The following is a 27,972-nucleotide window of genomic DNA, read 5'->3' on the forward strand; positions in this document are numbered from 1 at the left end:
GGATTAAATTGAATCCAATTTCCTGGAGATCTTGATACGAGAAGACAATACTGTTGAGTACATTTGTCTACTGTGCAAAAGTCAGCTTAGTACCAGTCACACAAACAGACTTCACTCGGGAGTTTGGCTGTTGACCTGAATGTTTTCTTTGCTTCCAAATTTTTGGAAAAACTCTCAGCAGCGTAACTCTTGCATGTACATGTATGTGACAGTTGTCAAAGCTGTATCTAGTCAGCTGTTCTTGAAGATCACTGGATGGCATGGCTGCTGCAACTGGTTCACAAATGAACAACTGTAGAAGCAGGGCAAAGTTAAGGTGGAAAGCTTGCGGTAGCACCATGCAAGGATACGATCTCTTTGTGAGTCTGTATGGTTCTGAAAAGAACCGTGAGGAACTCAACGTTTCGGAGAGTATGCTCTGTCCGTCATCAGGGGAACCATACAGACTCACAAAGAGATCGTATCCTTGCATGGTGCTACTGCAAGCTTTCTACCTTAGTTGTCTGTCACCATGAATAGCTTGAAATCACGTCAGGGCAAAGTTCTCACACAAAATCAAGAAGAAATTTCAGATAATAACAGACCCAGCCAGCATTCTCATAAAGTCCAAAGAGACGGCTGGCTCCAAAATCTCCAGTGATGGGCTTATGTTTGAACTTAAACACAAACAGAAATCATCACGGACAAGTTGGAAACTTGACGCAAAATAACCCAGTTTACAAAAAACTTGGTTTGGCTTTACATTTATTGACTCTATCACTAGTCCCACGTACCTATCTGACTACTTGTACAGTGTAGTGTACATGTATGTAGAAAGCTAAATAATTTAGGTAACAACAGAGACAAAAAAGTAGGAAAGGTTACAAAGAGCTTTGTACTAAAATGTCAACCTAGAATGTGTGTTTTCCAAAAGAATTTTAAACATTTGGTTGTAGTTAAAAAAGTTGCCGAGAAAAATATGCCCAAAAGTTTCAAAAACAGTTGGGACAGCGAAACATGTTAAGCTACAGGCATACATAAAAATCGCAAGCTGACACTCATTGCCAATTTGAAGAGCTGGGAAAATTGTAAATTAAGTGAGTAGTCACACATTTCAGGGTTTTACACATTAAATGAATAATTCAGAGCTGTCAATTGGTAGATTAGTGCCTTCGAGCTGATTGGTATTGGATGTGCAATATTTGCTTGCTCAATTTGACATTAATAAAATGAAAATGATGGAAATAAGAGATTTATCCACTTTTTATTCAATTTTTTGCAGGATAGGACCTACTTACAGAACAGCACAGAACAAAGTCACAAATGTTACTCCCAAATACCCAAAAAAATATCATTCCTAGCTTGTTGCTCTATGTTCTTTCAGGGGAAAAAATTAATTTCGGTTCTGACGATGAAACAGGCTCCAAATGTGTTTTGCCAACGCTCTCATCCACCATTAACAGTACATAAACACTCAAATGTTCTACAGTATAAAAACTGACCAACTGCACGATAAAAACTTCAAAAAACATGAACATCAGATATCACCCCCCTCCCTGTTCTTTAAGTTAAGTTTCCATGTTCACTTGACAACATACCAACATCTGCCAACAACCCCATACTCCTTTTTTTCTTTTGTACACAAATAATCAACTTACTCCTCCTTGCAACAAATCAATGGTCCTTTTCCCACTGAAAGGTGCAGAATAATGCAATGCATCATGGGTACACGATGTCAAAGGCAACACATGTCCATTCAAGACAGAGATTTGAATACATCTGTACGTCAATGAACACATCATCCTGCATGGGAATCATCTCTCTCTTGAAAATTGTCTTGGCGAAGCACAAAAAGAAATTCAAACAAAATTCTCATTTGCAGTTCTCATAATGCAGGATAATGCATGAAGAAATTAGCTTCAGCTTGCATAATTAGAGCAGTAACTTTTTTTCCGTATCTTTAAAGGTTTAGTACAAAAATGTATCCACAACGATGCTATCAGTGATAAAAGTCGAAGATGACTTCCATTCCTTTTATTGTGTATCTTTTAATCATACTGACTGGAATCTGAACTCATAACAATTAGGAAATGCAGAAAACAGAAAAATGATGAGGTATATTACAAATAAAACACACCAGAAAAAAATGTAGGGGGGGAGAAAACCCAGCTGATGACCAACATAGTTTTTTTTCTCTAGGGGGAATTATAATTCTAAGTAATGATCTCTAAATGGGATTGACACGAGTTTCAGAGATTCACGCCAAACTTGGCGAGATTCCTCTTCAACACTTTCTGTTGTATTGTGTGATCTTCCCGCATTTAGCAGCCCTAACCAACCCCATCCTCCAATGTTCAACCTCATCCTCATATGTAATACATATTTAAGATTCTGTGATGCAAGATGCCGTTAGTTCACATGGGACTTAACAGGTTCTTTTGAAGGACAATGCAAACTGCAGTACAGCTTACAGAAAGAGGTTGAATTTTGCAGGATTCCTCACAAAAAATGCCAAGGGGTTACACTTGGTGTTAATTAAAAATTTCTCTGTGACAATCCACAGGGTGATAGATTCGTCCGCAATCCTGCAGAGAACACAGCTCCGGATAGATCAGGTTGACAGTGCTGAATTAGTGCTGATTCAATCGCGTCTGCTGATTCGCAGTAAAAGCACAAGTTCGGTTTCAGATTCCCATGCCTCCCTCCCACCAAAAAAAAAAGAAACAAACAGAATGAACCACTGAAGTAACAACACAATGGTGAAAATATCCACTGTTGTCCTTTTCTGTCCTTGCCTTGCTGTTCCTTTTGCTAGATACAAGAACAAAGGTGCCCAACGGTCACTTGTAATCAACTCCGCAGACTACTGTCAGAAGACGGTTGGTCACTTTCCCCGGTGCGCATGCACACATCAACAGTTTGCCGACAGCTCTAGGTACTGATGACGTATCACTGTGTTTTCCATAGTACATTGGTGGGATAGAATGCGGGGTCACCAGTGTATACTCTGCTGTCCCAAGCATATGAAACGATTATTTCTGTTTCAAAAGGGCAGGTGCTGTGTGTAAACAATCACTGTTATAAATTTCCCAGAGTTATCTTGAACAACTGGAAACTGCAAGTTTGCACCTTCACTGCCTTCTGATCAAATTAACTCTTACAGGTGGTTTTTCTCCTGCTATGACATAGGACAACCCCTATTCTATCCCACCATGCACTGCAGTAAATACAGTCATACTTCATCAGCACACAGGACTATTTCAACTTTAGGATAACCCATTCATCGTATGCGCACAAAGCAACAGAGGTTGCCACTGAAATTGACAAAATATTCTCAGGAGCTCAAACACTTTTGTTAAGGTCCCCATCGACTTGTTCAAGGTTATTCCTGCGGTTTTTTTTTTCCACAGCAGAAATCAGCAACCGTGATGTGCACAGGTGCAATACTGAATTATCCACCGGGTAAGCTTATTATGTTCAACTTGCTCCAGCAGCAGCAAGGAGATACTTGTCCTGCTCAGTGTATGACCTTCACAGGTGTAGCGCATCAAATATTGGACAGAGGTTATATCTGGAACATTTACGAACATGACCTTTAACACCATGCTCCGGCGAAAGGTCACAACTTCCCAACAGGACACGGTCACTGTTCAACCTATGCCAGCGAAGGAGCAAAGTTGGGTACCCAACTGCAGACTACTACTGCTGAAAGAATGACAGTGCATGACAAAAACCTGAGGTAGTCTTGTCTATGAACAGTCATCATTAGTGCGCACCCAAATTTGCTCAAGGTAACCTCTCCAAAGTTTGAAAAGCAAAAACTTTAAAGGTAACACAGCAAGGCAAGAACAAGTAATCAAAACAGTGGAGTGTTTCACCATAACAAAAAATAATCCCACCCACCCCCCCATCCCCCCTTCCAAAAAAATTGAAAAAAATTTAAAAGGAAAAAGAAAATAAAGTTTCCCAAAAGCTAGTAATTTATACAAAGAGTTCACGGCCTTTTCCAGCCTGTAACATCATCATGATTCCCCATTTCCTGAGTCATCCTCGTCATCATAGTAACACTCCTCCTCCTCCTCTTCCTCGTCGTAGTCTCCGTCGTAGTCGTCATCCTCATAGAAGTCGGTCAGGTCCTGGGAGCTGTGCGAGGGTGTCTGTGTCTTGGTCTTGATACAGTAGTCCTGCAGGGTCGTGGGCACCACCACGCCATCCTTTTCCGCATCAGCTTTCGTCCTCTGGACTTGCTTCCTGATTACAGGGGAGAGGGGGCCGTCACAAAAGAGTTGAAAACTGGGTTAAGGGGACAACTGCCTCTTCACTGTTGTGAATCATAGCAGGTGCTTTTCCTACCTTGGGGAAAAATTGGCTGCAACTTCCAACTACGTGTACCTTACCCTTTTCCAAGAATGCTAGGATCTGCCCATTACAGGGCTGAAAGAGCCACTCTAAGAGGTTACCAAGGAAGAAATCAAATTCGAATTTCACTTGGATTGGACAAATCACTTAATAGCACTTACATTAAAGAAAAAGTCACCAATAATCCTACGCAGGAGAGAAGTTATTTACAGACATTACTGGTTCTACATTTTCCTGAAAAGCTTCCTAACAGGGAAGACAAATTATGAAAATTAGTACGTTTGAATAATGTTTACTTTGATGAATATTACTTTTTCTGACTGGTAAGGCTCAAGTTAAACTAATCACGACCTAGATCTGAGATGGCCCTCATTAAAAAACTCATTCAATAAGGACTCTGACTAATGAGTCTCCAAATACTGAACGTACTGAGAAAAGGCTTCAATCTAACTCCCTGAGCAGAGACCAAATTGCTAAGAAAAAAAAATGAGGCTAAAAGCTGCAGAATCTTATTTGTTGGTTCCCACTGCTAAAGTTTGGAATTGATATCAGAGCTCAATACAAAGTCGTCTGTCTCAGAACAGCGCCCTCAGCTGTTACAGCTCCAAACCTACGACCCCTTAATAAACCACCGCTGCCGTTATTGAGGACGTGGTCCGTTGATGTGCACCACCCCATCATACTCACTGGATTATCTTGGCGTATTCCGAGTCTTTTCCCTTGGATTCCTTCCACTTTCTGTACATGACGGAGGCATCAACGTTGGCAGGAGAGAATGTGTTGGGCTCGTTCAGGAGTGAGATGACACTTAGCAGGATTGTTCTGCAGCCAAAAAAGCATAAACATGATTAAGGGGTAGTTAGTGGACTATCATTGCCTTGGCAACTGACAGCTAATTTGTTTGACCTGATCACATCATTGCACATGCAAACACAGGTATGCTTAAGTTACCTACCCAATGCAAACATTCCTAATGTCATCCTGTACCAGAAGTTAGGAAAACTTCGTGAAAATACCAATTTTTTTCTGGTACTGTGCACACTTTTTAAACCTAAATTTTTGTCAATGGCTTTCTTGACTGTTTCTCTTCCTTCTGCTCCCAATAACCCAAACCCAAACATGCCACTAAAACTGTTTTCTGGAAAGGGAAAAACCTTCTAGGAATGAGGCTTAATTATTTACACAATGTTCACCCAATCTGTTATGTGAACTGCACTGTTGCTCGAGTCCGGGCAAAGATGGCAAGGGTTGGCACAATCAACTGAACTCAACAGCTCAATCTCTTGAAGTTTCCCACTATTTTAATTAAGATATCCTAGAGTGCATGTCTCAATGCCTTACCTGACGCTCTGTGTGGGGTTCCATCTTTCCGAGGGCAGCTCTCCGCTCTGTGGGTCGTCCACCGGCGGGTGTAGGATTGATATGCATACGTCACCAGTCTGCTGTTGACCAGGAAGGAAACAAATGAGATTAAGCACGGGTTGAAAAGAGGGGGGGGGGAAAACAGAATATTCACAGCACAATAACTCACTGTGTTGGAAACAGATCACACAACAAAGGCTGATAACACTCCATATGCATACAAGCAATGTCTTGTTACTGATGGCACTTTGCTTGGAATGCACACAATTTCCGAAAAATCGTCCCTGTCAGTGCTCCTTTCCTATAATGCTTCCTAATGCTGATGCTTCCTATCTGCACTGAATTGTCCACACTCACTGTTTAACAATCATCGTACAGACATGTGCACAAATACCCCGTACATGCACATGAATTATAGCCCCGGGACCAGGGCACCATGTCATCACAGTGCACTCATCATGTTACAGAATTACGTTATCCTTCCTGAGGGATGACAAACTTGGCTCCATCTCAACTAGCCTGAATTGGCTAGCTCACACATCAAGGTTTAAACAGCTTTGTACCGGTAAATACATTCACAAAGCAAAAATTGCACAAGGGCCTACTACAGTAAGACTCCATGAGCAGATAAGTAAATAAATAAATAAGTGTGATCTGATTGGCATTTAAAAGTGAATCGGTAAAGTTATTGGTACATATGATTTATATAAAAACATATTCCAAAACTTGGATATAAACAGTATCTCTTTCTTTGGAGCATTTGTAAAGGTATTCACCCCAAAGCGAGCCTCAAATTTCACATACAGTTTTACAAATTAATTAATTAATTAATTAATTACAGAATTTTATAGAGTCTTATTAAATACAAGTCATTGCAAATATTACTTCTTCAAATCTAAGGGGCAAAATTGTGGCGAGATAGGTTGAAATTTGACAATTTATTGTCCCGACCCCATCTTAACAAATAATCCTAGTAAAATGCATTATAACGTGCACACGTGTACAAGAAGAAAACTTGTCATTCTAGCATTCACATACATGTGCATGTACACGGTTAAACTTGTCTCAGAATTCTAAGCCGGCAACGAGTATTCTGAAGTCACGAAGTGACAATTATTGCAGCCGTTGTCACTAAGCTACAACATGAACATGTACATGTATATGCACTGTTCTTAGTATGAATGTACCGTGCATACAATGAACACATACAGATTACAGGCACATGTATAAAAATAGCATTTACATGTACATGTACTGTGTAGGCCATTCTATAGAATGCTCTCGCTGTCCTACCGGTACATGGCCCAACATGTCTCCACCATTGGCGCAGGCAAAGCCCATGATGCCGCGCACAGTATTTAGGTACATGTACATGTAGGGGGCAAGCCTTCAAAGCTTTATAAATGGCACAACATACCGGTACATGTACATGTAATGTGTACATGTACGAGAAAAAAACACAGAGATGATTCAGCATGATAACGACAACCAAGTATGGCGAAAGTGGTGACCATTTGGCAATAATTTGATACTAGAATCAAGGTTTTTTGACATGAAAATAAGCGTCACTGTCCGGTGTACTGGTACATGTACGTCCAATGTACATGTACAATGTACAGTTGCGAACAAATGCTCACATCAACTGAGGCCAAAGTAAGGGAAACCATGTGGTTACATGGTATTCTGACGTCTTTCAATCAGGCCCTGCGCCGGTATGTGTTCCTTAATTAATGCCCCTGTGCACAGTAATTGCTAGTGGCTGACATAATATACATCATAATAACAGCTCATTAACCCTAACAGTACGTCATACTAAAAATTACTACTTAGTAGTAAAATGTAGGGAGTAGTATACAGCACTGTTGCTTGTAGGAGGACATGACCTTATTGTTCTCTGAAACCACATGTAAAATACAATAGACAAGACAATGTACCATACAGTGCTCTGGCACTATGATTGCATAACTTTATTGTTCTCTGTACAAGTAACAATTGAAGTGCCCTAACCAGAAGTAGTAATTTGTACGGTAGCACTAGGTCCTTCAGGCTCAGACTACTACGCAGTACGGTATTTTGTCAAGTACTGAGTCCTGTGAGCCAAATGACATGCTCGGCTGTTAGGAATAAAAATACAACAGAAAAAAAGGGGGAAAAATGACAAAAACAACATTTCAATCATCTGCGTGCTTTTCTCAAGGGAGACAATAACAGCAGGGGCTACACCTGATGGGCGTTAGGTGTGTACTTACATCATATATGTTGGGATGCCACATTTTTGAGAGGAACTTGAAGGTTGGAGGTGAATACGGATAGTCGTGTGGAAACTTCATTTGTGCCTGCATGATAAAAAACGGAGAAAGAAAGGAGGGAAAAAAAGGAAAAGTAATTACTGATGATGGAACACAAGAAGTCAGGCCAACCTTTTCCACTGGCATCATGGTACAAATAATACAGAAACATACATGTACATGTAACAGTTTCATTCAGGGAATCAACACACGTGGATTTACACAAACCATGCCAGTGGGACAAGTCTACATGTACAATGAAAGGCAAGTTTCTCTCTCATTATTTACAGCAAACCATCGATTACACACAAGCGCCTTTATGCTCGTAAGCAAAATAAACACTACATGTACACACATACATGTACACATGTTTGCTTTATTTAATATGTAAATATGCATGCTTCATTAACCGCAGCATTATTGGTGTCGAAATTTCCAATTCAATCTCAACAAAGAACGGTCCAAAACACCCAGCAATTTAACATGCTGGTACGCAGCCTCATGGCCATCATAAAATGACCAATGCATACATGCATATGCGCATGTATACCTCTTTCAGATTTCTAGTCTTTTCAGGACATACATGTACATGTTATACACATGTACCATACCCGACCAGCCAGAACTTTAATCCTATATGAGATTTATTAGATTTTTCACTTAATCCTAACGGCCCTGAATACTACAAAGTACTACTTAGTAGTAAAATGTAGTACTCAGTGCTCGCGCTTGTAAGAGGACATGATCTTTTTTGTTCTCTGAAGCCATAAAATACAATAGATAAGACAATCTACCATACAGTGCTGTGGCACTACATGTATGAATGCGCGACTTTATTGTTCTCTGTAGAGTAACAATGGAGGGTGCCCTAGCCAGAAGTAGTAATTTGTAGCGCTAGGTACTTCATGCTCAGACTACTGCTTAGTGTTTTGTAGTACTGAGTACTGCATGCCAAATTTTATGCAGAACTGTTAGGGTTAAAACACCAAATCCAAAGCTTGAATTTCAAAATGCAATTCAGGCTTGATACCCACACGTGGTAGCAAGGTTTCCTATGTGACCCGATATATTATGTGCAATAAGAACTTGCACATTAACCAGTGGCTGATTGTCTTTGTGAACAACTGAGAAATAACCATGCAAATAAAATAATTATGATTTCATAATTGACTGTGCATGCGGGAGCAGTGACTTACATGTACATGTAAGCCTTGTGACTCAACTTGAACTCAACCCTAAGCCCACCAATTTGACTATTTACATGTATTGCAAACCCACCAGTATCAGTGGATAGGCTTAAAGGCCTCTCGATAATAATCAACAGAATAATACACAGAAAATATAGACAATAGGTATTTCTAATGTGCTGATGTCTAGTCATGGAAGACCGATAAAATCCTACTGATTGCAAGATGACCATGGGGAGTGAATCATCACAACTTGGAGGTACATGTAGATAAGGCTGGGCTGGGGAGTGGACAATGCATAATGAGATCATGGACAGGGCATGTTGATTATGGCCACATGGGTGTCCACTACCTGTATCCCTACAGAATGGAAGGCTTACACTGTGCTATCAGCTGTGGGATGGTCATCTGTGGAAGGACGATCCCTGTGGGATTGGAAGTACATGCAGGTCCCTTTGTTTAGGAGCGTAATATTTTGCAGCGTATCTCAAATGGCATAAATGTACGTGTAGGCAAGGTCGGCCTCACATTAAAAATAAATAAACATACAGCTACATGAATTATTAACACACAGTGTTAATGTGACAATACATGTACCGGTATTGAAGCATTTGCAGAAAAATTCCCAAGAGTCAAACCATACGTGTCCAAATTTTGCAACTTCGCAGTGCAAACATACATGTATGTACGCATGTTCAGTTCCACACACCGCCGTTTGTGAAAATATACCCGTATGTACTGTACATGTAGGCCTACATGTGTACATATACCGGTATGTACATGTATGGGGGTACAAGTACCAGCCTAATGAATGCCCTTGTTTTTCATACATGTACAATGTACATGTATATGTAGCTACCAGTATACATGTACATCAATAGGATGTTACATGTACTGTACATACAACAAACAGAAAATTTTGTTGTCAGGCCTAATGAAAAGGTACCAGTACACTGTGGAATTTTCATGCCAAAAATGCTGTACAGGAGTAAGGGTTTGTGCATATGGATTGAAAAAAACTAAAGATATACGGTTGCAAAACCTTGTGAAAAATGTAACCAGACCAGTATGTGTGCATGTACCGGTACACGGTACATGTACCCTGTAGCTGGGCGCAAACACGTGCATGGTGTCACAGGCCATGTGAACACCTTGCACATTTCTTACACCTGGGAACATACCCCGTGATACACACTCCGCATCTGTGATACACAATACAGTGTACATGTACAGTATGTGCTTTTATGCGGGAAGCCTTTGTGTGGCCTACATGAGGTCAAAGTTATCTGGACCATTTCGATTACAGTATCCCTGGCAAGCCGGTGCAAAGTTGTGACATCTGCAGACTTTAATTGCAATGTTTGAGCCAAATAACAATACAAATTGTGCATGATTAATTATAGGCTAATAAAGGAGAAAATCAATTTAATGAATATAAATGTATTACTTAATCATGCACCTTTATTTTTCTGATTCAGTTTTGCAGTTATTGGCTACGAAATCTACCTTATTGGTCATTTACATCTATATTTGACACACTTAAAGAACAATGTGCATCAATGCACCGGTACATGTACGTGTACAAGCATGCCCATCAACCATGTGCTCTATGCACGTCCTTGAACCAACTTGCAATACTAGTACATGTATGCTGTGAAACTGAAAGAATAAGTACTGAAACACACTGTAGTCTACACAAATTCCAGGTAATCAGTTGATTCATTTTTAGAGAAATCGTCGTGTGAATATACATGTACCGTACATGTACATGTACAGACATAGAGGCATCAGAGGCAATTGCCTTGGTGGCCCTGGTCTTTGCCCAAATGTCCCCATAGACAAGTTGATTTTCTAATACAAGTGCCATTTACAAATGAGAGATTGCCTTGCCTCTTCAAGAACGAAATTCCTGCCCTGTACAGTACATACATGTATATGTGACCAGCTCTAGAAAAATGAGTAGTAATATCAGTCGCCAGATTCAAGTTATGAGTTTTTGATATGGCTGGATTCTGTACATCAAAAGCTACAACTTGATATACATGTATGAATGACCCCCCCTAGTGCGCTGCGTTCCGGCACATTTTCAGATTCAATAAAAGCACTTTTTTATTCATCAGTATCCATGGTTGTAGTCACAAATTCTGTAAAGATACCGTAAATATCATAGAAGCTATTAAAGGAAAAAAACACAAAATCACATTTCTGAAGAAATTTTGCCCTCTCCAAATAGAACAGGCTATTACATGTTTTGGCACTGCGCGAGTTAATACCCGTTTTTACAGAGCGGGTCACATGTTAGATGTACATGTATACCTGTAGCCTGTACCCTGTGGGCCTCTACTACTAGAACATGCATTCTTAACAGAAACACTGTGCTAGCTACAATGTGCACAAGCGTATCATGAGTACATGTAGTACTGTACATGTACATGAACATGTACACAACTTCCACACTGTTTTGGTACTTTTGGTCATGTACCGGTACATTGGCAATAAATCGCAAGCTGACAGGGTTGCACTACGCAAAGCAATGTCTCATAGTACACTTACCGCGTCAAAAAAAATTGTGTGAAGATTTGATTTTTCCGAAACTTTCCTTGGATATCTACCTGTACATGTACATGTATGTCTTGTATTTCAACAACTTCCAACCCCCCCATCAATGCTTTGCCTTTATTCACGCATAATTCAAGCAAAATGATACACAGAGTTACAACTTACATGTATTTCCTCAGCTGCTTTTCGTGAGGGTTATAAAAAAAAAATTGAATGCATGACTTGTAATGAAGAGATTCCATCAAGCTGCCAATTTTCACATCTTTTGATCTTGTTTGTATACAAATGTATGAAACAACCACCAGCCTCTATATGACCCATGCTACTCTGTAACCATTCGTGGCAAACCACAGTATGGCATATATTCTTCATGTCATGCATGTGGGTGGTATACCCACTAGGGCAGTATTGGAGGAGACAAAGACTTCTAATGCCTTTGGTATGCAGACACCCATGCACTGTATACAGGTATATGCATGCTGATCTAATAAATAATGTGACAAAACCTGTGATACACTTACATGTACCACCACTGGGAGAAAGGAATTATGGACCAGTTTGGAGAACAGGTCAAATTGACAAATGATCTAGCTTCATGTACATGTACATACATGTACATGTATACAGTATGTGTACATGTACATGTTCATGCATCTATTCTATTCTATGATATGAAGCTTCATTTTCAGGATTGAATGTCATCATTTACATGTAGTACATAACAGGCCAAGAAATTCCCGTATTTTCCAGTTTATTTCCACATTTTGACAAGTAGAATTTATGTCACTGCATTCGAGCAGAACGGCAAGTTCACATCTGGCCAGCTAGGCTTACATGTAAATAAAGAGCACAAGAATACACAGGTACATGTACTATGTATGTAGATAATATACATGTACATGTACAGTACATGTACAATTTTAACAGGTCCATGTCCATGTACCAGTGCATGTCTACATGTACTACCGAGTAGTACCATGAGTTTCTTGCTTTGTATACCTCCCATTGTTCTCAGAATGCTTCTACCTCATGGTTCATGTGTACATGTAAATGTATGGTACAGCAGCCTCATACCATAATACATGTAAAGTACCGGTAAATCTACATGCACAGAAACATTGTTAGCTGTTGTTTACATTGTTCGAACAGTGGGTACAGGTTGGTACATATGGCAGTACGGTACATGTATGTGAAAAAAAAAAGGACATACATGTACCAGTATAATACATGTACTGTACATGATATATATGATGTACTCTATGTACTTGTACATGTACATACTTGTAAATTTGCGTACAATACACAAGTGACGTTCTACGACTATGCATGCATGAGCACACTACATTTTGTACATATACATGTACCGTAATTTTCGGAAAATAAGGCGCCCGGATTATAAGGCGCAGGACTCAAAAATCTTCAGATTAAGATTCAAAGCTTAGCGTATAAGGCACACTATGCACCATGTATAAGGCACAACATCACGTACGTCGGTAGATCGTTGCAACATGAAAGACTAACGCAACAGCTCGACAAAATCGGCCCTTCCGCACGTAAGGCTAGTTCATGTGTGAAGGGAGCATTGCGAGTTCGGCGAGGCTTATTCGACCGCACTTCTCCAAAAAGGCCCTTTGTAACTTCAAAAAAAGGCTGAAATAACGTTGTGACTCTTGTGCCTGTACGTCAAAGTAAAAATATCGCCAGATGCTCCATTGTTTATTATTAATCAACAAGGCATTTGTGACCTGTACGCTAACCCAGATAAATCTTTTGTCCGCCCATCTCTCCCGCGCACACTCTAGAGGCGAGGGCGGCGGAATGATAAAAATTCCCACGACTAGGTAAATGCAGAAAAAATGTTTCTCCCAGCAAGTGGATTACCAGGAGAACGTTATAAGGTACTAAAAAATCACAAAAATGGTTGCATAAAGAAGGACAAAATTCTTATAGATGTGGCAGACGTGAAAGTTTCACAAGCAATAAACACAACAGACGACAGGAAGAACGATCTGACGCACCACAGCGATTTGCGTGGTGTTTGACAGATACTTACGGTCCACGGTTCCGGTTGTGTGACTGGTAGTTGGTTGCCTGCTACATGTACTACTAGTGTCAAATCCAAAGATCGTATAGCGCAGAAGGCTATTCGATCTTGGCCCTATACGATCTTTGGTCAGATCTATGGCTTTGCACGGTCACCAATGAAAAGAGCTTTCAGCTGCCTGACCGCCGGCTGTGCGTGGTATTGAACATGACTACCGCATCTTTCACGGTAAGGTCATGAAGGTTGTGCCCCGATTCTTTCAGGCCGGTTCCACCTTTCTGTTTTGATCTAGGCCTACGATGTTTCCAGGGAACGAGCGATTTTTCATTCCCAAAGGATGCAAACTTTGTCAAAAACAGATTAGTGTTTCTACACATGAATCTCAAGTTTATTCTGCAAAGCTCAGCATAAAAGCTGCCCGGATTACAAGCCGCTCCGACCATTTTCACGGGCAAAATCAACGTATAAGCCGCGCCTTATATTCCGAAAATTACCGTACATACATGTAGATGTGCACAATGTACAATGTACATGTACCCACATGTATATGTGCACACATCATGTACATGTAAGCCCTAGTAAAGGTAACTGGGCATACCATACTCTATGTACATGTACACATGCACATGTATCAGTACATGTACATGTACATGTACGCACACTGTACTGCATGCATGTACATGTACAGTGTATGTCAATAATACTCCCGATGGGAATTTGGGAAAAACACAATTGTCTTGTACATGTACATGTACTAGTATGTTACATGTACAGTAGGCACACTCCTATCAAGGTCCAGCAAATTTTGTTAACTGATTATTAGATGCTTTCAGGCACATCCATGGTTTGTGGTTTACTATCAGTTCAAACAACATGGATCCAAGTCAGGTCTTAATTTGCTCATACCTGTAATCTGGTTAGGCCTCGGCAAGCTCTCTGGCCTTATATGGGCATGCAACCCTGTATAAACCAGTAAACCACATACTGAGAATGGATTGATTTGATACCTGTGAACTGACAAATTCCAAAATACATATCGCACAAGCTCCATGACTAGAACAGGTACATGTACCTGGTACCGGTACTTCAACTAACCATACGATCGAGAGACCAAAAAATGGAATTTATTTTTTCTTTTGGGGATGCAAAAGTTTTAAAACTTATAATTCATGTGCATGTACCGGGGGTATCAGCAAAAAAGTCTATGCAGATGAACACAGTTTCTTAGTACTTTGCTGTTAATAAATTAAAAGACAGGCTTTGTTTTACATGTGATACTATCCTCAGCAAAAAGAACATGTTCGCAAAGTCAATTCACCCACACAATGTCCACATGCAGTGCTGAATACCGGTACTATTTTTTTTCCTTGAATACATTTGTGTGTTTATTACAACTCAGTCAAAATGACTTCAGTCATGAAAATATGTAATATGCTTTGATATTTCTGCACCACCAACATTCACACATACAGTGTGATTCACAACCCCATATAAAAGTACATGTACGTACATGTAGCTACTATTTGTGAATGGTTCTAAACATGTACGTGTACATGTAGGCCTACATGAAATTGAAAACAAGTTTTTTCCTACTCCCGGGTAGCCTAAGTGTGTGCATGTGTATGTACACGTACAAGTACATGTACACCAGTATATCACTGAAAGCATGGACCCAACAACACACAAAGGGAAAAAAGGCAAATGAATCGCCCATTTCCTTGTTGACTCATGTCAACAAACCCAGTGAGTCACAATGTCAACAAAGCTAAAACAAGTTTCTGCAAACTACATGTATTCCAAACAGGACAACAGTACAGTACATGTACATGCAGCTATTGGATAATGTGAGCGTTAACACTCCTGCTCTCACAAAGAGTGAAAGACAAAGTGTTGGCCTATGTGTACATGTACCGGTATACCTTAACCAGAGGAAAAGGGCCACATACCGGTATATGTACAATTTTCCTGATCTTTTTCTACACATTATTAGAGCCAATGATTTCCCAAGTTCGGGGAAAATGGACGGAATTCGCAGAATTAACACTTGGAAAAGGAATCCACTGCTAGGCTTGAAATGGAACTTGCAAAATTCCCCACTAAGAATGGCTTAAGAAGTAAAGAAAACTTTCTGCAAAGTACTATAAATAAATGCCTACCCAACCCTTTTAAAATGCTTGCAGCGGCGGCCACCACAGCGCAGAGGCGCAGTACAGTACACATTGGCTGTTCACTCCTGCACCATACTAGCAATGAAATCGAGGTGCATACAATGTACTCATACACTTATTGCGCACATGAGGAATTCAGTCTGTGAATCCACATAGACGCCTTGAGACAAGGCTAGTATGGCATGGCAAAATGATCAAACCACTGCAGCAAAATGGAAGACTAATTACATATTTCTTTAATTAAATGAAACCTACGAATAGTAAGCTTGGTGTACAGGTACCACAGCTGAATGGGTCCTCGGAAGTGTTCGATGAAGAGCAAGTTTTCAGTCACAAACATGCATTTTAAGGCTCGGATTTAGTGTTAACTTTCTGAATTTTGTCGCACCACTGCCAAATAAAATGGCGGAATGATGTCCAACATTAATGTACATGTATTGTGATCAATGACTGTTGCATGCAAAACCTTCCAGTACTGTATGACTTCACTGTACTATGTACATGTACAAATTTAAAGGGGATGGACCATGTAGGGTTAAATTGACATTACATGTACATGTATATGATACCGGTAGTTTTCAACTGTTTTATATACAATGAAGTACATGTACATGTAGATTAGCCCCTCTTCTACCAGTGTGTCACTAAATCAGAAAAAAATTGGCATTTTTCTGCATGCTTTTTTCAGTCTCCGCCTGGGCTCTTCCCAAAAAATTATCAAAATCGGTCTATTAGGGCAGCAGACAAATCTTGGCAAAAATGTGATGTCATAGAACAGACTCGACTTTCCAGACCAGAATGCATAGTTCCAGCAAGACTCTAGCGCATAGTTGGACACATACATGTCACTCGTAAGTGTCAAAACCTTTTGGGGGAGGAGTATGGTTATGTATACATGTAGTTTAAAACTTGCTCTCCTTTTTCATGCTACTAGTATAACTAAGGTATGAAACGGAATTTAATTTCTGAGGTGGAATTCCGAATTTGGCAAAATGGAAAAAAAAGTTTTTGAAACGGAAAATCATTGGCTCTTCAGGTATATAATCCTCTCTTATTTCCAAAATACAGTACCCTTGCACCCTTGATGTTTTTTGAGTTGAATTAAGAGAAAATCTTCAATTCAGGTAACACAATTTATGTGTTAAAGAAAAGTGCATGCTGTTGTACTTCAGTTCCTATTGTACTGAGTACATGTATTGGTACCGAACGGTACATGTACGGTTCTGCAGTTCGCTACCTAGGGTAGTATAGAAGTACATGCACCGTGCCCCACCCCTCCTCTGTAAATGTGCATGAACATGAATACATTACCAGATGATTTGTGGTTACTGCAACCAATGGAATAATTAAATTCATTACATGTACATGTGCAGTAGGCTTACGTACGTATACGGTACAATGTACATTTATACCGCTAACGGATATATGAACATGTGCAACAGCCTGTGTAAGTCTGTGTACAATGTACATGTACATTGACACACAGCACAATTCCTCAAAATTCACTCAGCAATTTGATGCCTGAAATTTAATTTGGGTGATAAAGGCTACTCATTATCAAACGTTTACATGTATCTAAACAAAAATGGTACGACTTGTTTTCCTAGTAACAAACATGAAAACGAAAACACTGGGTTCAGAGGTCACTGTATCAGCTGTTCCTATGCACGTACACGTAAATGTACATACATGACAATGAACAGGTATTGGCTGTTCACTGTATGGAGTAACAAGACAAGATTGAGACCAACAATGCAACAAAGAAGCAGAGAAACACATCTTTTACTTTGCACAAAGTTTCAAAAGTGCACAAATGCCTTTGGAGTTGCTATGGCAACCCTACATGTAGGTACTCGGCAAGTACATGTACGTGTACGTAAACGATGTAACTTCAACACACATGTAGTGTAGATTCAACCATGATTTCCAAATTTTGAAGGGTTGGGCATCTGACAACACAAGTGGCTAAACCTCACCTTCACTGTAACTCTCCACTTTGGTACATGTATTTCAAAAATCCAAGGTCTTCAAGGGACAAAGCACCTGCTTGAATCAGCATATGACTGGGCTTATACATGTACATGTAGGACAGACTATTGCACGCACATGCAGCTGTTCATGGATAACCTTGTACTGGGCATGGGCTCTTGGAATACTGAACTGGCTCATTATTGTAATTCCTCATTAACCCTAAACGAATATGAAGCTGCCCCCCCCATACTTTTTCTAAGATCATCACAGCTAAGTTTTTCCTGTGCCGTTTCGAAAAGTAGTTTTCCAAAAATGTCTAGTTATTTTCACGCTGATTTGTAAAACATCCAGTTTTCCAAGACAAGTGAGCTCAAAGTGTGCAAATGACTAACAACAAAAACAAAGCATATCAGACTTACATGTAACTCCATTGGTCTTCATTGGTATACCGGTATCAGGTGCAAGACAGCCGAGCTCTTAAGATGTAAAAAAAAAACTCCTAGCTCTTTTAGGGTATAGCCATTCAATTTCAGTCAAATAGAGATTGTACATGTACACATCAGGTACCGGTATACCGGTATGTGACAAGAGTAAACTACCGGTAGCATACATGTACGAGTATTACTTTTATTTGTCAGCCGCCAAGTAATCAACTGTACATGTATCTCGGCGGCAAAGCTTAGTCAGATCATGGTCAGCTACATGTACCCAACACCTACATATAAACAGCAATGAAATATTAATAAGGTATTTATGACAAAAATCACAGAGGAATGCATAGCTTTCTCACTTTAGTGTGAGGAAGTGTATAATGCTGCAGTGAAAGTACATACATGTACACATACATGTGCATGCATCACAATTTCATTAAAAAAAATATATTTTGCAGCAAACCTCAAGTAAACCATTCATGCATAATGGCCAGTATGACTAATGAATGATGCAATGTAGAGTGGTCCCCCCTCCCGGGGCCCCGCATCAAACACTTGTGATTCAAGCGCGGCTGGACAGTCGGTTCCAAGCGTAAATGAGCCATCTCAATTGCATCATCATCCCCACAAAAAGTCCTGCACTACTAAAGCACTCTCTCCTTGGCTGGTATTGTCCCCCCCTTGTCCTCAAGCCAGTGGCTGACATACAGTAGCAGCCGGCTGGTGTGATTCAGGCTGTGCCGTTCCAAGCTTCTTGTAGTTCATCGACACCGGTAGATGAAGTTGACTGCCCCAGACATTCACGTTGCCTTTGATTCTGAAATCTTGACCCAATTCTAATGGCACTGTGCCAAGAACTCATCGGATCCCATTGAAAGGCCTGCTCATGCTCCATTCTAAGCTGAAAATAGTAGGCATCCAGTTACATTTTTCTTCATTTTATCGCCCAAAACGTTCTTCAAAATTCTGGAACACCCTTCCTGAAAATAGCACAAATTTTCATGCTTCAGTTGGCAATAAATATTTCAAAAATTTTGTTGTGTCCAAAAACACGTTGAAAATAATTCCAGGTTTCTTTAATCAGGCAGAAAAGCTCAAGTCTTTCCATAGAGGAATCCCAATTCGATGCTTTTAGCATCGATCTGCATATTTCTGCGTTCGAAAATGAGGCTGTATGTGTCAGCTTCAATTCTGTCTTAATACGTTCAGACGATTGAAAGCAACGAGTCAAGTCACAAAATTCATAAAGGTATGTTAAATTCAGACTTTTCAGGCTGCAAATTTAGGTGGAAAAGTCTTTCAGGATGACTCGACATGTAAAATCAAAAGAAAGCATTGGGCAATTTACCGCGAACTAACGTACCTGCTATGGTCGTGTATCTGCACTGGGAGTGGGCGTGGTTGGAACTGAAGTGGTGTCACACTTATGAACTGGATACTGCATGTACTGTGTCGACTCCGCGGGCACGCGCGATGAAGTTCAACACAGAGAGCCTCGGTTTCGATGCAGATATGCGCAGACAGCACTAACGTGAAATTCCCTTTATACGGTTTCAGATTTGACTAATGATCAAGCTTTCACAGTTACACTGTGGCAGTACAATGGGGCACAGAAACCCCTAAACAAACCCAACCCGACAGAGCATCATACCAAAAACTGACCTTTCATTTTTGAAAATCTGAAATACGAACTCAAACAACTCAGTGCACCCGTATGCAAATGAAGATACGCAAACATGTGCACACAAAGACACTGCTACACCCAGACTTGTACAATAATGCTGGATGTCCCAGTTAAAGATTGTACACAATACACATGTATAAATCTTTTTATGCATCTTGAGATAATTTTTCCACAAGGTTACACGAAGAGCACAAAGATAACATTGTGTGTGCTTCTTAGGGTACAAATGTTGTTCCAATGAGGAAAAAATAGAGAATGTGATAGGGCGACCCAATGTACCATACTGTAAAACTAAAATTCCATACGTGGGCTACACAAAGATTCGGGAGACTTGCCGCATGACCTTTTACTTTCAGGCTCTATTAAAAACATGTACATGTATGTTGCCAGCTCTCCAAAATACATGTACGGTATTATATACCGGTACATGTACATTGTACATGTACATGTACGTACCCATGCTTATAAACCAAAATTTTAAAACCAAAATTAACTTTAAAATTTCTCATCACACAAACTGAGCAGGGTGTTTTGGGAGTACAGGTGGGAGGGGGAAATGTAAATGTGTGCCATAAGCTCTTTCCTAAGACGTGCAATATGATATCCACATAATCTGACTCTTCCATTCTGAAAGCATGCATTGATTATTTTCCCCACCTCAATCCACTGAAATATGATCTGGTTCTGGAGATGATTCAGCAGTATTTAGAATTTTAAATGTATGTACAGAATGTATACGCCAATGATGTACAGTGTTCTAATGTGCATGTACATGTACATGTGCCTTAAGTTGTACCAGTGGACCTTTCTTTGCATTTTAACTGCTAAGATTGCAAATTCAGAAGTAAAAACAAACGACAAACGTTCAGTCGTGAGTCAACATGTACATGTATGTTCTCTTCCTTCCTTTCTCAATCTGATTGCCAGGCTGATTTACCAGCCAACTAAAAGTTGCTGCATGAATGAATCTAACAATCCCCCCCCACACACACACCCACACAGATCAAATACATACATGTATAATGTACTGTACATGTACTTGCATGCAGGGAGGAGACAAGGAGAGAAGGAAACAGTGCTGCCATCCACCACTCACTACAGTACCTACTCTTTCCTGATCCAACATGTACAACACTTGACTGTTGTTTTATTAATGGAGTTGTTTCACCATGCTTGATTTACTGGTACAATTCATGTTACGCGTATTTGACCCAGCATCTAAAAGAGTGCAAGAATTGCACTGTCAGGTAAAGAAGTGAAAGGACGTGCTGCTCTGCACATGCACCAGCACATATTGCTCCTTGTGTTTGCACCACACAATGTTCTTGCTCAACATCAAATCATCACATGAAATAGCATTGTCAGCCATACGTGATTTGTCCAGACATGACTGTGCATGTACCGCTACATTGTAGTCAAACTGAACAGACTGTTCAGTACATACATGTACATGTACATGTACAATGTAAAGTACATACTGTACATTGTACATGTAAATACATGCATGTACATGTATACATGCACATGCAGTGTGTACTGGACTAGTATACATATTATGTACATGTACATACCGGTACATGTACCAGTACGGTATGAGCCCTGTGTGTCCTTTCTCTTTGGTAAAACCTATTCCTCAATGGTACACTGTACATGTAAAACCAATGCTCACATTGGTGTCACAGTTTGGAACCCATTATGTATTGAGTGTACATGTACCTGTATATACAATGTACACATACATGTACATGTACAATGTGCATTTTGGACCAAGGTATCGGTACTCGTACCAGGTACCCTGTGGGTGTATGCACTTCATCTGTGAATTCTAAACAACCAGTACATGTAAGCAAGGTGTCTTGTATCATGGTGATTTCTAGCCCGGATGGACTCCCTGACCGTACGACGTAATGAAAAGGAAGAATGGTGTCCAACCTGGGCTACGGTAGGTGTCTTCCTTCCTCCATGCTTGTATCGGTACTTGTAATATGAATGCGGTCAGCAGAGTTCTGTACACAAAACTACCTGATCATTTGGGAAGAATTGTTTGGATTTCTCTTTACGGTATTTTCTTCAAAAATATTTTCTTAAGATGCCCAGCAAAACCTTGAGTCTGTATTAAACAAGCTGTTGCTGTCATTCCTATATTGTACTCCTACAGGTGTACGTAAAATATTGGATTTACTAGCACCAGTTAATTTTGTAGCTTACTCAAAAAGTTTCACTGTTTTGGTGCAGTTGTGTCCTCATGCTGTATTACCCAAACAACAAATTATGAGTTCTATCACTGTGAAAATTTCTTCAAAGGTAACTATATGTACATGCACATATACCGGTTTTAGTGCATGAACCGAAGTTGTGCCAGCATTGGGCAAATGTAATAAGACGGTACAGGAAAATGTGAACATGGATGCCACTGGCAAGCTGAAGAGAGCAGAAATTGAAACTGGACTGTTTCAAAATCTATCAACTTCTCCGCACATCCAGAACATCGCACTGAGTGCTAAATATGTGTATGTACGGTACACCACAATATTCCATTTTTCTGGGTTCTGATTAGTGAAGTTGAACGGCTCCAGTTCACTGGACACAAGGGCAAGATAAAAATCATTGGGCCAAATATCTCAAATCTGCATGTGTGCTACTGGTACATGTACATTTACATGTACTGTACATGTACATTTGATAAGTACATGTACGAGTAGCCTACTAAAGGCCAAGAAAAAGTTACCAGTGAGTGACCCTTCAATTTGGGGGAAATGTGAGATTAGAACAAAAAGAGAGAAAAAAAATTGTGTTCAGCTGACTTACATGTATTTAATGTGCACAAATACACGTACATGTACCTGGACATGTACCTGGACTTCATTTTACTTGAAACAAAAGCCACTCAACCTTTGCTGTTATCTTATTTACATGTAGCTGTACCGTAGCTGCATACAGAATCAGTAGAAACACTGGGGAGGGGGTGGGGGCTTAATAAAGTAAAAAGAAACATAGATCAATATCAAGAGGAGGCACATGGACATGTATACAACATCAGTGCTGGGGGCAATAAACGACTTTCTGTTACCATGCATGACTAGCTCTAACATCTGTAGACATTCGTGTACTGTGTACATGTACATACCGGTATGTATACACTGTAAAACAGTATTCGCCGACATTATATAACCTAACCCTACTGCATGGATTTTTTTAGTGGTCCCTACAAGAGGGTCGTTCAAAAAAACTGAGCCCAATTTCACGGAGCTGCTTACCGCAGAATTCTGCACTTCCAGTCTGCATTCTGCGCTAACCGCACGACATGTAGCAGAAAAATTCTGCTCTAACCCATTAAGCACAGAATCCTTAGTTGAGGGATGTACGCATATACACAAACCACAATTCCTCGCTAACCCGCGAAATGCATGTACGTTCACCGTGAGCACAGAATTGTCTGCTACGGTAAGCACCGATTTTTCACTTGCGATAAGCAGCACCATGAAATTGGGCACTGAACAGTAGGCAAAAAAAATTGTTTGTTCATGGCTCGGCTGAACAAAAATCTTTTAAAAATGAAACGTGTATAAAATTTTCAACTGCTATTGGATCTTATTACACATGTTTGAATTACAGATGTAGCCATTATTACTGAATAATCACAGCATAATACAGTACAGTACATGAGCATATTGATGCATTAGCTTACACGTTGTCTTACATTGTTTACATGTATCTCACTGTTGCCTTTTTGTAATTATTGTACATGTAAGACTGTGCTATAATTCAGCCCTTGGGCTGGTTTTTGCCAGTTTTTTAATAAACCAGTCATAATAACAATAATAATAATAACGTAAGCCTTCCTGTATCAGGATATCACCAAGATCAAACTGAATGATGCCTTCATTTAACAGCACCAGTAAGATTTTTCAAACTGCAATGATATCAAAAGGAAGATCTTTGTCCGAAAAATCTCTTTTTGAGCATGGGTAATTCTGAATTTAATTACTGCACGCATCTGATGACATACATGTACATTGTACATGTAAAAATCAAGTGATTTCCTGAATTGATGGGAGAAGCTACTAGTACGTGTACATGTACCATATGAATACAGTAGAAGACCATATCCTCTCTAAAATCCCTTAAAATAAAAGCAGAACCTTTGTTTTTTATAATTTTAATGAAACTTGAAAATTGGGGCGGTTGGACTAAGTAGAATGATTACGGCTTTGAAATACTGATTACAGTACAGACCACTTTTTACTGCATGTGCACGTTTTGCCTTGACAGGTTTTTTTTACTACCATGCATCAATTATTGATATTAAGCAAAGATTACATCTTGGAAGGATACCATGTGCTATCAATCCACTTCCATAATATCATGCATGATACATGTACATGCATGCATGTGTACGTGTAACTATAACGTACGGTACGTGTTGCTCGTGCAGAAGTGGGTCACAATTGCCAGTCCCAAGTCAATAGATAGAGAAAAGCCCTCAACTTTTGAGTTGTGAATCTAGCTAACCAACTGAAATTTTGTTTACTACTGCAATTACAATTGCAAATTTTGTGTACATACATGTACATTTCGCTGCTGTTGCATTTATTTATTTTTTTTAAATGCAAACACTGAACTGAATCTGATCAATATACATGTAGTAACTACATATAAATTCACTCTTCGTGATCAAGCGATTGCATGGCCGAGTGGTTAATTAAGGCATGCAGTACAAGATCTGTCCCCTGAGATGAAATGAGGGCCCACGTTTGAGAACCATTGTGAGTGTTCTTATTAATTTTTTATTATTTAGATTTTAAGTCACCAAAACAGCTACTGCAAAGTTCAACACCTGTAGCAAAGCAAAAGCAGAAGTACATGTACTGGTGTACACGTATATGGACCAAGAACCAGCCACATACATGTGCATCCACTGCTCTGTTTTGTCCTTTTTTCCCTATCAGATGGGGAACGAGCTGTGTTCATACAGTACATGTACATGTACATACAGTACAGTACCGGTATTACATGTACACACTGTATATGAACACGTATGTACTTTTCTTTTTCAACAGGTTCAACTCCCAGTGTCAGGTAATCAAAACTGTAAATCAAGACAGGAACAACCGAGCGATCAAAAAGAAACTTACGGTCCTAACATCATGAAATGAACATATTAACATACAGTATGAACACGTGCACGTGTATGCAGTTTATACTCTATGCAAGGAGACAAGGAACTCTGTGATAAATAACAGATTTGAAAATATTTGAAAAGTATTACTGAGTACGAAATGGTCATCTGGAAAGAGTTCTATACCAAGACATCACCTGACACCATAGGGCAGGCCCTGGCCTATGCAACCCCCCCCCTTTTCTTTTTCAACTTTGGAAACATGCCTCCCCCCACTTTTTGCAGGGCTTATAATGGGGTGGGGCTTAATGGATTGGCCTTTTAACCTTTAACCCTCCTCAGTCCTCCAAAATCTTTTGGGCCGTTTTGGAGGATTGAGAGAGAATCCAATTTGTTCCCCACCCAAATTGGAGGATTCTCAAGGACTGAGGAGGTTCCCTAGCAAAACAAGCCTAGGGGATTAGGGTTAATGACTGATACCTGATCATCTCACAACTGCCCCTCCTCCTTTGAAAATTGTTCCGCCGCTGCTACTTGTAACAATGAACATAATGATTACTGAGACTGGTCTGAAAACTTCCAGGTGTTCTCTAAGTGGGCCTACAGGGACATGTCGGCCTAAATGATTCATTATTTTCCCAACTTCGTCTGACTAATTGGGACACATTACCACTTTCTGATGGATGAAAATTACTGCAGAGAAAATGAGTGGGGGACTGTGAATTTGGGGACCCTGTTCCTATAACAGAAGGGAGACCTGCATTTTGACTTTTGGATTCCCCTCGGGAGATGACTATGACATCATGCTCAATAACTGTAGGGTTGATGTTGTGAAAACAGGGCAGGGTTTTGAATTTTGAGGGAAATTATGAGGGGAAACTATGGGTGTTAACACATGACACATGGTGGAGTCAAATTTGTATGGCTGGTTTATCAGTTGGAAAGTCATGTTTTCTCACAATTTGCAACGTGAAATTTCAAAAAAAATTGTCAGGGCAGTTCAGACAGTGCTGCCTTAAGTTTCTGGGGGGAATGACCAGTTTTGCACCGATTAAAATGACAAAAACTTGGGGGGGTCATCAAATTCACGATCCCCAATGAGTAACGTTCATACATGCACATGGAATTCTTCCCAATCATCTCTCCCTACCACACCAGCACACTCCTAGGGTCTTACTAATTACCGTCAACACACCATCAACACACTATAGTAACGTCAACTCAGCATCAACTTCCCAAATATACAAGTTCAATCTACAAACTGTACAAAAGAGGCATGGAAGCATAATACTTGGGCTGAAAGAGACTCTCCAAAAGTTGGAGGTCACAAATCAATTTACAAAATGGAGTGTTGTTTTTACACGAAAGAAATGATCCCTAGCAACGTACATGTAGCTGTCTGCCACCATCTTGCCTCCTTATGAGGAGCTTAGACTGTACCATTTGGTGTGGATATGCTGTAAATTAAATACTTTAAAAGAGAGTAAAAATCAATCATAGATTTTATTTATTTCAACATCACAGATTTTATTCAACACAGTTATTGTTAAAATACAGAGGGGACAATTATTCAATCTAATGAAAAATATAGAACTTTAACGGAAAAAGCATTGTTTCTTTATCACATAATATCAACACCCCTCTGGCATAATGCTGCGGTCCCAGTTGTCCCAGAGGCAACATGGCTGCTGACTTCTGAACGCTGGTTCAAAGGAGGCGATTAGGCCAAATCAAAACCTGTGGAGGTTTAGCCAAAATATCTTTTCGGCAAACATTTTACAGTCGAGTACTGCTTCTTTTGATTTTTAATGTGTTTTGGAAGTGTTGACACTGTGTGGACGGTCTGCTGACGGTCCCTTGCATGTTGACGGTGTGTTGACAGTAATTAATATGAAAGCACTCCTATGTACTGTGATGACCGTTTCAGTGCAATTACATGTAGGCTACAATCCTGGACAAAATAGTTGGAACACCTTGTGGAAAGGGCGGTGAAAAGATCCCCCTCTCCTCCATTCAATGTTGCGGTCATTTATTGGACCAAGATTAAGCCCAGCTTACCCGATGAGAAACAACATTGACAGGGGGCGAGGGGGAGGCCTGTTCCAACAAGATTTGTCCAGGATTGTAGCCTTAGTGGATTTTTGAGTACAATATACCGGTAGGCTTAAGCTAGTCCGAGTAACTTTGACCCTTAAAATCGCCTTTTTAAACATTTGGACATAGTCAGGCCCATTTCCAAATCATGGCAAATGTTAAAAAAGGTGATTTGTTCGATCCAAGCTACTCGGACTAGGCCTAAGCCTGAAATTAAAGACCATCGTTACTGACATTGACACCACTGTCATGTGGACATGAAATAGGAAAAATTTTCCTCAACCACAAACACATGCAAATCGAACTAGGCCTAGCATTAAATGTGTTTAAAATACCTTAAAATAACCCCCTTCGTAGAGCGTTTCCGGTGGTCCAAAGATCGCCACTTCCCACTCGAAGAGATTCGCCTCATTTGGAAGAGTTACTTTGAAACCTTCCACGGGTTCATCGTTAATTTTCCTCAGTTCTAAACTCAGCGCCCGCAAGGCAGCAGACGGTGGTGTTGTGGCCATCTCCACCGTCTTGAAGATTTTTTGCCTACCGTTTTTCAACACAAAAAAAGGTCCAATTGGATACTTTCGTGATACCAGAAAATTCAGCTTCAGTTTCTTGTGTGTACGTACAATGTACTGTATGCCGTGCACTACTGTATCTATGGACTGCTAGCTGTTACTGACTGTACAGTGCACTGATGATCAGAGTGCCCGTGTGTATGTTGTTGCAATGG

At 40.1% G+C, this 27,972-nt stretch overlaps 1 protein-coding gene across 2 annotated transcripts; it reads right to left on the reverse strand.

Annotated features, from left to right (window-relative positions):
• Positions 1 to 727: 727 nt before the first annotated feature.
• Positions 728 to 27,972, reverse strand: LOC110981604 (ubiquitin-conjugating enzyme E2 R1-like). 2 transcript variants are annotated; one of them, XM_022239298.2, is made up of 5 exons: positions 27,581 to 27,972; positions 7,950 to 8,036; positions 5,680 to 5,777; positions 5,026 to 5,160; positions 728 to 4,230 (listed from the first exon to the last, which is right to left on the reverse strand). In XM_022239298.2, exons 1-5 carry the CDS (start codon positions 27,755 to 27,757, stop codon positions 4,002 to 4,004), a joined length of 726 nt encoding a protein of 241 aa, XP_022094990.1. In that variant the 5' UTR covers positions 27,758 to 27,972; the 3' UTR covers positions 728 to 4,001. The 2 variants fall into 2 exon arrangements, with proteins under 2 accessions (XP_022094990.1, XP_022094979.1); XM_022239287.2 differs by having other exon boundaries at positions 5,680 to 5,780.

Source organism: Acanthaster planci, linkage group LG05, assembly GCF_054643075.1.
Source record: "Acanthaster planci isolate LZ-2023a linkage group LG05, COTS_SCS, whole genome shotgun sequence".
Lineage (NCBI taxonomy): Eukaryota > Metazoa > Echinodermata > Asteroidea > Valvatida > Acanthasteridae > Acanthaster > Acanthaster planci.

Coding starts and splice junctions, on each gene's coding strand:
- LOC110981604 (XM_022239287.2), bottom strand. CDS start 27,757: ATGGCCACAACACCACCGTCTGCTGCCTTGCGGGCGCTGAGTTTAGAA. Junction 8,037..27,580: donor ACGAAGGGGGTTATTTTAAG/GTATTTTAAACA, acceptor TTTATCATGCAG/GCACAAATGAAGTTTCCACA. Junction 5,161..5,679: donor AACCCCACACAGAGCGTCAG/GTAAGGCATTGA, acceptor TTTTGGCTGCAG/AACAATCCTGCTAAGTGTCA.